The sequence below is a fragment of the Drosophila mauritiana genome, chromosome 2L (genome assembly GCF_004382145.1).
Source record: "Drosophila mauritiana strain mau12 chromosome 2L, ASM438214v1, whole genome shotgun sequence".
In the NCBI taxonomy this organism is placed as follows: domain Eukaryota; kingdom Metazoa; phylum Arthropoda; class Insecta; order Diptera; family Drosophilidae; genus Drosophila; species Drosophila mauritiana.
In genome coordinates this window covers 8,455,993-8,468,265 of record NC_046667.1, presented here as the reverse complement: position 1 = coordinate 8,468,265, position 12,273 = coordinate 8,455,993, and the positions used below count along the sequence as shown (strand labels likewise).

At 40.5% G+C, this 12,273-nt stretch overlaps 1 protein-coding gene across 1 annotated transcript in view; it reads right to left on the bottom strand.

The window, feature by feature from the left end:
- LOC117150744 (semaphorin-1A) overlaps positions 1–12,273 on the bottom strand; it is a 121,587-nt gene that overhangs the window by 17,575 nt on the left and 91,739 nt on the right. The window contains 2 exon segments of the mRNA XM_033317781.1: positions 294–398; positions 9,434–9,629. Of these exon segments, the coding sequence (XP_033173672.1) occupies positions 294–398; positions 9,434–9,629 (301 nt within the window).

Genomic DNA, 12,273 nt, shown 5'->3' with positions numbered 1-12,273 from the left:
TCGCACATCTTCGCTGGTAAATGACAGTCGAACGTGCCATGTCGGTTCGGATTCAGATTCAGTTAATGGAAGCCGAACATGGCCAAGGCCCTTGAAATATGCAAAAGGCAATCGCGGGCCATCGTGAACTGACATTCGACAGGACACCATGGACAGAAATGGGCGGCGTCGGGCTGGGCTGGGTCTGCGTAACCAGGACTCGCACTGCGCTTATACAACGGAAACGCCATCCTGACAGGGTCCATGACATTTTCAATTACCACAAGTGGCTACAATCGCGCCCAGGAACTTACCGTTAAGACTTAGGCTATCGTACTGCTCGGTCTGCAGGGGCTCCCGGTAGATAATCGGATCGCTGCCACTGAAATCCGCCACGGTACCGGAATACAGTTCGTTGTCTGCAAAGAGAGCAAGGATATATGGAATATCTGGTTTAGTAAACAACTCTAATTTTAAGACATATTATTGCTTTAAAGGTGAGCCAACAAACGTTTTCGACATTAAAATGTCACAGATAAATGTCAATTTCGTGTAATTCTATTACCTGCACAAAAGTACTGAAGTACTTGTTCAATTAAATTGTACTACTATTGCATCTATTATGCATTAAAGAAAATTCAGCTCGGGTATTATAAAGTATTTGCCAATTGCTGTACATCGGGCACAAGCCAACACACATACGCCCTGTTGGCTGACTAAATGCTAGCGACAAATTCCATTAAGCTAAACGACAACATTGAGGGGAGAAGTTTGACATGTCTTCTTGGATGGCATTGAATGCGCCTGCGGCCACATTGAGAAGATAAATGAGATTTCCTTGTTTTTATTTTCATTTTGTCGTTTTCGTTTTGATTTTTGTTTGTGCAGCGAATTGGCTCGCGCTTGTCAGAGACTTTGGCTTTGGCTTTGTCCTTGTCGAGCTCCGGCAGCAATAAAATAAAGACAGCCAGTGAAATAAATATGGAAAAACAGAATCCAACCCGAACAATAGCAACGGAAATACCGAGCTCCCGCTTTTCGTCTGGCCGGAAATGGCTTTGCTGTCTCGGCATCGAAATCTCAGCACCTCCATCCACACAACTCGGCAAAACAAACGTCAAGTGTATGTATACCACATGTATGTATTTTACCATATATCTAACAACAGTCGATTTATTCAAATAATGCCTAACTTATCTTTAATTATTGTAACTACCAGGAGTTATCTTTTTAAAAAGTATATATACTTTCAATTCCCAGTAAAATGTTTACTTTCAAAATAAAATACTTTTCAATGCTTGATGGTCGATCTCTTAGTTAGTTTTGATTGATGCAAACCGTGTAGGCGAAATTACATGGTTAATGCTACTAAAGAATGGGTAAATGAGCGATGGGTAGCAACTGAATAGAATTCCATGATTATGGCCTTGCTAAGTTGAGCGCATTGTGATTTTGGGTCGTGTATTCGGGTTGGCCTATGATGGTCTTTCAGCAATCTATCAAAATTACAGTGCGGCACGTGGGCGTGGCAGGTACACTGAAGGGCGGAATGGAAAATGGGAATTACGTGACAGGAACGTGAGCAGCAAAATGTAAGAGGGCATCGTCGAACGAGGAACATTAATTTAACACAAAGCCACATTAAAAGCGTCGTCTGCAACAAATTAATTTTTGCCTCCTACCCCGCCAAATACTGCTCCTATTAGCCCTCGTCGGAGGAAGAAACCCTCTGAATCTTCGCCGGGCGAGTGCTTAAATTAAGAGGCTGTAAAAGTCACGCTGTGAGTGAAAAGTAAAAGTGGGGGAAGTACCGAAAAGTCCTTTAAAGGCCGCCGCTGCTGGAGTCAAAAGGGGGCTTGCTGGAGCAGCATAAGGGGGACAGGTGGGGCTAACGGCCAATAAAAACAATCCCCCAAGTGGAGTTAATGGACAGGGAATCTTAAATCAAAATCATAAAACCTATTGCTGAATATTTAAAAAGAAAGCTGGCAAAAACACAACCAAATGCTTGAAATGAAAAGTGATTTTACTTTTTCTATTAAAGACATTTTAGATTTTGTAACCTCTAATTTTGCTCCATACTTTAAGAATTCAACTCATTTAATTGATAATAGTCCTGTACGACATTCGAGTTTCGTGTTCAAAAGCTTGTAATGTTGTAAAAAAGAAAAACTTTTGCTTAAATGCTTGTAATTAACAATGAGAATGCAATTAGCATAGCGATCGATGGTTGTCATTGTCGTAGTTGTATTTAGGATACTTTTTTGTTGAACTGGAGCTGCTTTCTTTGGCCTTCGCTAACAAGGTGCACAATGGGAAAAGGACGTGCCCCCAGTTCCCCCCAGTTGCCGCAGCCAACCGTCGAGCTGTCGCAACATCGACAGGACACGAAAAGTTGCTGCTGCCACCTTTGGCCTTCGCTGTCCTCGCTGCATCTAATTGGTTTTTGTTTGTGTGTGTTCTTTGCCCCATCTCTTTCCTTTTCCACGCTGTCTTTCTCTTTCCCGTTCTCGTCATTGTTTCGTGCAGCGACGTTTGCTTTTATTGTTTGCTCATTATAACGCCAGTTACCTGACGACCCACGTCCAACCGACCGCCCAGGACTCGGACTCAAAATCCGACTCAGACTGAGGCTTTGCGAAGTTTTCCGCATTGCAGCAATTGCCCGGGCTTAACTCATTTTAAATGACAATCTAGCGTGCAAAAATTATGCACATCGTCCATGTCTGTGCGCCATCTCTTTCGCACACTGCACCTCTCTATGCGCTTCTCACAAAGTCTTGGTGGGCTTGCAGCGTTTTTCGCTGCCTCTGACTGTGGCATAAAGTTCGATAAACTCTTTAAGTGATTTAATCGATTTTCTGGGCTAGTCGAGGAAAGCGGAAAATGCTCTTTAGAGCGACGGGAACAAGGCGTAATGAAAGTTCATCGCGTTGACTGCGGCAATTTGCATATTTTTGCATGTTTTATTATGCGGCCGGCATACACACACGCGCACACGCTAATACATAAATTACACTCATTTTCAATGACAGGACGTACAGGGATAAAGGGTCGAAATAACGAGCGCACCGGCGTGAATCGAGCTGGAAAACGGGGAAAGCTTTATTACCGGTACGTTGTGTTTTAAATATTTGATATCTAACACACACACACACACGCGCCCAAAAAACACTTATAATTGCCATTTTTCAGGGTCTAAGCATATAAACATTGCTTTTGGCCCTTGTTTAATGCCTTGAATTACGTTCATTCATGCCTGCATGTGTCGAGTGTAAGGCCCTTAGTTAAATAGCCCACTTAGGAGTAATTACCCTCAACCGTGCACACTTACATTATGCATATCAATGCATTCCTAGATGGACCTTTGAAGTACAATTGTCTGCCGTGTTGCAATCCGGTAAATTGCTTAATTTTATGGAAATGACCGGAAACATAGCGTGGCGTAAGATAATGTTTGTCAAGGTATTTTAGATGATATTTAGGATAATCCAGTGGAAAAAAACACAACGAGTATAGTATTATAAGGACTTTTCCTTTACTTTGTGTAATTAGTTTCAGGCCATGTAATGTTGGCTTAAACTATGTTACGCTTGGCAATCAGATCGATTCTTGTTCGAAATTTTGTATTATGATGGGACTCTAGGCCGTATCAATGGGGTTAATTACACTATACGCCTGACCCACTTTGAAGAGTAAGCTATCCGCATCCTAAGCCCCGACTTTAATTGCACAGGCTGGCTGAGTGCCCAGGGAACACATTCTCTTGGCCATTTTTGTGTGTTATCAATTTTTGGCTGTAATTACACTTCACTTGTACTCTTATAGAAATGCAGACGCCGGGAAATAACGAGGGAGGAATAACGGCTGAAAAGTTTTGGCAACATGTGCGCTTCTCTGTAGCAGTTTCGCATTTTGCTCCACTTTCATTACTCTTTTGGGCTTTTTGCTGCTTTTGGGCCATCTTTGTTCTGGCTCTGGTGCTTTCCAATTCCTAATGTTTTTGGGGATTTTGAAAATTTGGCAATTAGCTTAATTCGCTTTTTATTGGCGCACCGCAATTATCAGCTTTTGGTCTCCCTTTGGCCAGATTTGCATTTCCAGATGCATCTGCTGGGGATTTTGCATTGTGCTTATAAACGATCGAATTAAAAGTTAATGTCTTTCCAGTCTTTTCCCCAAAGTGGATGCTTAAGAAGTGGTCTGGGGGAAATGTTTCCAAGCATAAGCTTGGTTGGTATGGCATCTTTTCACTGATTTTCGAGAGCACTTCAGTGCGTTTCTATTGTAAAATGGCGGACAGAGATTTGGCAGCTATTGTAAATGGCAACTTAAGAAACGTTCTTCATTTGTGTTTCATTGTTAATGGTATGTATGTCGTTTTGGTTGCGAATTTGGGAACTTAGGCATTAACTACCTTGTATTGTAATAGTTTCTTTAAAACAAATACACACGAAATATTCCGAATGAAATTGGCAGTTCAAAAAGGAAGCATGCAGAGCAATAGCCCATCTCACGGAAATTAAAAGGAACGGAAATTGAAAGTGAAAATGGGAACTGAAAGAAATATCTTGTGATTGCAAGAGATAACTTTTTAACAGAGTGAATGTGATAATTTATTTGAGAAGGTAACTGTGATATTATGTAAAATTAATATCAGAATAAAACCCAAAACTTTACGCATTAGCTCTTCTTAGCTGAACCTTTATTTTTAACATAATCTTATGTCCCCATTTCAAGGATCCAGTGATTTTGAACTACGAAAAGATGGGCTGTCCTCTTGGCCTCATTTTGGCAGCTAATTGTTTCTTGTAATGTTTTTTTTTGTCTTAGACATAAATAGGAAAAAGGAACTAAGAAAAGTCCGCGCATTGTCCGCTAAAAAGGGTCACAAGCTGTGCTTGTTTGGGGTCTTTATACAGCTTTTTTTTTGCAAACGTTTTCTCTCTGCTTTTCCGCCATTTGGTTTATTGTTTGGACTTTGTTTTCGAGTACATATTTTACTGCAGACTTTTTTTGCCTGGCTTTTTTTCAAGAGCTTTTCGAGTGCCCTTTAGGTGTGTGTGTGTGTGTGCTGGTGTCCTTTTTATCCTTTGCATTTGTTAGACGGTCATTTAAACTTTTGGCTCTTAGCAGATTTCATTGTTTTTAATGAAACTGACAGTTGTTGCTGTCGCTGGTCTTGTTTTTTGCCTAGCAGTAGTTGTTGTTCTCATTTTGCATTGCACCCGCACTTTGACCAGGGCCATCCTTTTAACCGGCTTTGGTTTCCAGATAACGCGCCATTTGTTTTCTTCTGGTCATTCGCCTAAGCCAATTTAAGTTGGCTAAAATAAATTAGCTCTCCTTTACTTTTTAACGAGCACTGTGCGCACGGTCCAAACGACCCAAAACATCAGTAAGAATAACCCTAAGAAGCAAATGATGCGAGGGAATGGCCCTTAATTATTAAATAAATAAATTAGATCATTTCAAGCAGTCCCAGTTTGCTCGACAAAATATTGCTTAGTATTTCATTCACTTAAAGGTTGTTTGGCTTTGTTTCTAGAACTTGAATTATAAAACTTACACATCTCTGATTGACATTCCCCTAGGTGTGCTTAAAATGCGGAAATAAATAATCAAAAATTTAATCGATGGTGGACTTTAAAGCGGCGCAAAGGGGAAGAGTGCCAACGTGGTGTGAAATTGAAGCGGTTTGTGCGATATGCAAATGCAGCTTGGAACGGTTTGGCAACGGTGTTCCCGGTTCACAGGTCACCGTAAACGGCATGTCCTGCCGAGTCCTTGACATTTTTCGGCGGCGCCAATGTCCGACCTGCCCCCCTGTTACCAACATTCGTCAGCATTTTAATCGCGTTTGTGCATTTGCTTGGAAAAGTCTAAAATTGAACGCAAGTGATGGCAATTTGTACGCTTCGCTGTGCCTGAGAATCCACGGACGTGCAGAGGGAAAATTCGAAGGACACCGACCAAGGATTGGGGACTCGGAATGGGGAGTGTGCCGAAATTAATATGCGTCGGCTTTTCGGGGAACGGGACAAAGTTTGCCGGCAAGGGATTTGGCCGCTGTTGGCCATTTTGCCTCCTCTTTTTTTGGCCGGCAGCACAGCCGCGTTGGCTCGTGATTAATGTGGCAAATGCGCAGTTATAAATTATTTATTACTATTCTTCGCATTGTTTCCTGAGGCGTGTGCGAATTGGTAAGACATTTAAGCCACATTTTCCAGTGCCACAAAAGGTCAAAATGGGGGATGAAATCAGCGTGATAGCAGTTTAATATTCAGGCCACCGAAATGCCGCAAAGCGGGACAGTTAACACAAAATTATTTTGTAAAATATTGACACTCCTCAACTTATCGAAGCCTAAAGGGCTCAATCATAGGAAAGTCCAATAGATCTTAGGGTATTCCAAGATAGCTGATTTAAAATGATTTTTGGGATCCTTGAAAGATTCTAAGATCTTAATTTTGTGTGTAAAATGTACCTTGCTTGGAAATCTGCTTATTGTTGGCTTGATTTTCCTAAACTGAGGATTTCTTATTGAACGATTTTCATGTTAATGGCAACTTTGTTGACCCAGACTTTCCTTTCTGTTCAACAATTCTCGCTCAAACCCTAATTCCAAATGAAAACATTTAACAAATTAAACGACAAAGCCGGCTAATACGTGTTTCCTCTTTCCATTTTCTCCGGATCTACAAAATAAGAACTTTTTGCTTTTCTATGTTTTTTTCTCCTGTTTCCTTCTCTTTTTGGTGTGCTTAATTTTTTATTGGGAAAGTTTTGTACTCGCTGGCCGATGTCGATGGGTGACACTGTCAGCGATTGAAATTTATTTCGCATGCACTTTTTAAATCGAACAAAAATAGATATTGAAACACCAGAAAAGCGAACAGGATAAGGCGGTTGGACTGGACTCGACTGAACTGAACTGAACTGAACAGAACAGAAATGGGTGGCTAGATGTCGTATATTGGTGGAAAAAGCAATTGAAAACTTCATCATGGTTACAACAATATTTTTACAACGAAATTGGCACAAAAATGTGTCCACGAACTTTTTGCGCAAAGCGTTAGAAAACTGTGGCCCACTGAGGACAAGGGGTGGGGGCTATAAAATGGTCAGAGTGGAGGGGATAAAACTTTTGTGCCAGTTACCGACCACGCCCACGTCAGCCCATGACATCAACGCCCTGTCACGAATAAAAACTGAATTGATAACATTTTTCAGCTTGTTCTGGTTTTTCGGCGACTTATTTCGCTCGTGTTTTTTTTTGTATTTCTGAATCGGAACTTTTCTAGACTCGCTGCCATTGTTGTTGTTATTTAGTGCACCACCATGATGGGGTTTTTTTATGGGCTGCCTCTGTCCGGGCAATTTGTAATCTAAACAACATGGCCCAGCTAACCGTTACCCAATCCGCGTCGCATATCCTTAAATCCTGGCAAGGCGAGCGCTGAAAAACTGACAGCCAGCAAATGACTAAAGACGCAGCTCGTCGGTTGGCGGGGGTTATATGTAAAAATGTCGATTTAATATTAGCACCATGGAGGGAAATCAAAGTGGAGTAAGAACAAAGTGGAGGGGACGGGGGAAAACGCCGGAAAAAAGATGAAAAGCCAGGCGGATGAGGCTTGTTAGTACCTAGTAGTGCAGTCTTAGCTTTAGCTGATTACAATTAAGAGTCATTTTTACATTGATTTAAAATCAGCTTATCATCCGTAAGTGCCAAAAGTGGTGGTCTCCTTACGGAGTGATCTCAATATCACCCTGCACTCAATCTAGGTAGAAATTCGATATACCCGGCAGCAGTGTGGAAAGTAATGGGCGCAAAAATGGCTGCAAGCAATAAAGAAAATGGCGGCTGACAACAGCTTCAGGTTTGGCCGCTTCTTTTTTGGCCAAGATGTGGCAGCTTGTTGATGATAAACTCTTATGACCCACATCGGCGCGGTGTTGAGGGGGATGGCGCGGGGGTCACGGGCGTGAAAAAGTGGGCGAGTTGCCAACACACTCGTGAGTGTGTGTGTGTGAGTAAGTGTGGAAGGAAGAAGCACACACACATGGGGAAGGCAGCTGCATCCGGCGGAAGTTGTGGCAACACTCGGTGCCCTCTCATGCCGATGGACCCATCACACACACACACACACTTTCAAGTTAGTTATAAACGTTTATCGATATTATCTATGCCCGGACCCACTCCTCCTTGCTCTTGGCAAAGTTTTCGCTGGCTGCAGACAATGAAATGCAAACAAATCACTGCGCGAAAACTTCACAACATGGCGGCAAAGAATGTCGATTTATGGGTGCCAAGTGGAAATATTATCAAAACTATGACTTTGCAGGCGCTAGAACATGGGTGGTGCTGGATGCAGTGAGGGCTTCAAAATATTTCCCCCCACCGTCGCAAGCGCCAAATGCGCTTGTTTATTGGCTGAGTTTCTGGGTTGCACGAGTGGCGAAAATAAAAGTTCATTCTATATGCACGGCGCATTCAGTGTCACAAGGAGAAATGTAACTTTATTTCGCTCTGCAATCCTTTTGAGTTTGAAATACTCAGAAAAAATAACAGTTGGAGGGGGTTAAATAATAAGTATTTATACAAATCGTATGGATATTAAACCCGTTCATTCCATATATTTTTAACGAGTTTCTTTTCACACCTGGTGGGGCCATAAATTTCAATCAAATATCGAGTATGTAGGTAATTTCGAAATCTTTTATCAGTTTGGGTTGGTGGAGAAATATATTTCGCACATAATTTGCAGTTGTCTGCCATTCGGCAGCCGAACAATAATACTAAAAATTTATCATGCGGCTCCCCGCCGTTCACGAAGTCAAACCTGAAAAAAGCGGTAGCGCAGGCATCGCATGATGAATGACAATTTTTAAGCGATTTATTTGCCTGGGCGGCGGGGCAATACGATGAGTCTCTACTCACAATCACATTCCTTGCGTTTTTCTCTCTTATTGCAAATGGCGATAACAGCCGGAACAAAATGGACAATTCGCATACAAAATGCTTGTGAACAATAAATTATTCGAGTGGCATAACAAAACGGGAAAAAACCAAGAAGGCACAAAGAAAAAGTATTCACAGCTGAATTCGTTGAAAATTGTTGATATGAACAACGGGGCGTATGCGTGTTTTTGTTATTCTTTTCTTGACCTCAAAGTGATGCAATTTAAATATATGCACCCCAAAGTACATTGTTATGTTTTTAGCGCAGTTTGAATCATTAAAAGTAGTCGCTAAATGAGTTTTTTTATACTCATCAGAAAAATTACGCATACGCAGTGTTGTCCCTGTCTTGTTTTGTGATAACTCTCTTGCAATTTTATTTTAATAAGTATCCTTCTTTGATTTCTTAGTTAATTGTTTATAAATCTTTTATATTAACATGAAATTAAATTATAGCAAATTGTGCTAGTGGGTAAACTGTTCACTTACCGGCCAGCACAGAGGTGGAGTTGTGACGGGGATCGTAGGGGCACACCGCCTGTCCGTTCTTCGTGGCCTCCAGCGTGTAGTTACTGTCACTAATGATATACGTGTTGCACATGGGCCGGAACGAGTTGGTGCCGCAAACGAAGAGGCGACCCGGCGATGGCACCACCATGATGCGGATGTAGTTCTGGCAGGCCTCCTGAAAACGTTAAAGTTGAAGAATTTAAGCGAAAGGACTTTAAAGGTACTTTAGGGTCTAAAAAGAATGAAAATGTTGGTGAAGGACTTCTAAGAGTCATTTTTACTCTATTAACAATATTTTGAAAAGTTCAACCAGTTCGTTAGTTATTAGTAAATGTCATAAAAGGTCATTTTGCAAAATAATATGTAGGCCCAAAATGGTTAAAGAGGTCACAGTGTAAACATAAATGCTCTGCTTTTCCACTTCCAACCTATTTTGCATAAATGTTTCGCAAATTGTAATATTTGATGCGTTGCAAAAGCACTTCGAAAGCAAACAGTGAATGTTGCCGGGGCGGTGCACCTGCAACTCAATAAATATTAAAAGGCAAATGCGCAACTTGCTCCCATTTAGCAGGAGAGGAGGAACAAACTTTTCCCATAGTGGTGGAAAATTGTTGCCTGACATTTCCGGCGCCACTACAACTACCAACCCCGCCAACTCCCCTCGCCCAGTGTCACCATTGCAGCCGGAAGTGTTTGCACTCTGACATGACAAATCATTTGAAATACTCCCAGGCAGCTGATTCCACTGTACACCTTTTATGTGTCTCTTGCATTTCCTGTGTGCGCTGAAATATTTAAATATTTGGTTTGCCTGTTAATAATGAGGCCAGTCCTTTAGTTGCATTTATTATGAGGGGTCGTTCATATACCGCCAGCTATTTTACTCCACCAAAGTATTGCCTCATGTCATTATTAAATATTTTCCTACATTTTGAGGCCAAATAAAGGGTCATAAAGTTAGCACTAATAAGTATTGCACTTACATAAAATTGTATAGCTAATTACCCTTAAGTGGCCTAATTAATTTAAAAGTCCTTGAAGAAGTTCATTGGAGATGCCTAAGAAATGCTCAGCTTTTTAATTTATGCCCATACCCGCTTTTCCTATCTTGTATTTGCACAAATTTCGTTTTCCATTTAATTTAGTTTATTGTTCGTGAAATAATTAACATGTTCTATGGTATCCTTGTTGTGTGTGGCAAGCTACTAGAGCATAAATTTAAATAATTTAACAAAACAATAACATAAAGTCCAGGGTTGGTTGTGAAGTCGTACTTTCCTTTATTTCGCTTGTAATTAACACGCATTGCAGACATAGACGAATAATGTTTAGAATGCAATTAACTGTGATATTTATTAATTTGCTTTCGAAATATTGCGGTTGCCACTGGCTGTGTGCACTGGTTAATAAATTATTCTTAATTATAGTTTTTGCACATAAATGGTAGCTCCACCCACCCCAAACATGAGGTGATTATTTTTCTTTAAATAAAAACATTTATTTTGTTTTAAACATTATACCACGTGGGAATATTGATTTGGCAAACATTGTAATTACAATTATAAATCTATGGTTGTGGAAAAATCAAGGAGTGGCCTTCGGCTGTCTAAGTCCTGTCAGTCAAATAAAGCTTTTAAAAATTATGAAGTGAAATGATTTTTAGGGCTCATTACTCTTCGGCTGAATTTGGTTCATTTTGTCGTGTTTTGCCATCATTTACAAAATTTTTGTCTAACCTCAGGCGTTTTGTTAGCCGTCAAAATATTTTCCTGCTTTTTCATTTTCAACTTTTCATTCCATTGACAAAGAAACATAATGAACAATGAAACTTTTTCTTCTGCAGAAGTTTGATTTTGGCTTTGTCAAGCTATGTTTTATCTTTTACATTTTGGGTGCAGATTTTAAGGCGAAACATCTAATAAAAATTAGCATGGTAAGGTAAGAGTTAAATACCTAATTACATTGAAAATAGTCTGGTAATGCTGAATTGAATGGAGAGAACAATGTGCTTAATAGAGCTGTATGCGGATAGGGATGTACCAAAGGGTATTCAGAACACTTTTGCCGTGATCCCGGCAGACAAAGAGGGCCAAAGTGTTGGTAAGCTCCGCATGAACTCAACAGCATTTTCCAATAGAACAATGGGCGACTGCAATCCCACTTTCGGTCTCAGAATTGTATTTCTGGGCAGGGCTGACTCTGGGAAAAGGCATTTGCAGACCAAATCGAATGTTGGATGGGAAAACCAGAGGAGTCCAAATGGGAACGTGGGTGATGCTCTGTGGCCTGTTCAATGATTAAGGTCATAGTTCGACTTAATAAGGATAACAACCGGACGGTTTTCCACAACCACTCTCTTAAGTTCGGGAATCAATAATGAAAATTACAGCATAATTGCTCGTTGCACTGTGGTTCGTGTATTAATATTGAAAATTACTTCATAATTGTTCGTTGCATTCCTACTTTGATTTAACTTAATTGGCTATAATTGCTCATTTCGAAATCATAGCTGGCTACGAAGCATTTCAAAAACATTTTTCTCTTTGATTTATTTGGTTTACTTATGTTCATCAACACACCCAGTCAGTTAAATAAAAAATATTTGCCTCTTATGTTGGTCAGCTTTACATCGTTAACCACTTTTGAATATTTTATAAACCATGACCAGCTTTGTGGATGGCGGCAATGGACTCATTTTAAGGAATTTAACGCAAAAATCAACCAATTAAACATTGGCCAAACAACTAAAAGAAAACTTGTATGGACAAATCAAAAAGAGCAGACTGTAACAAAACTTATTTTACCACTTGACCAAC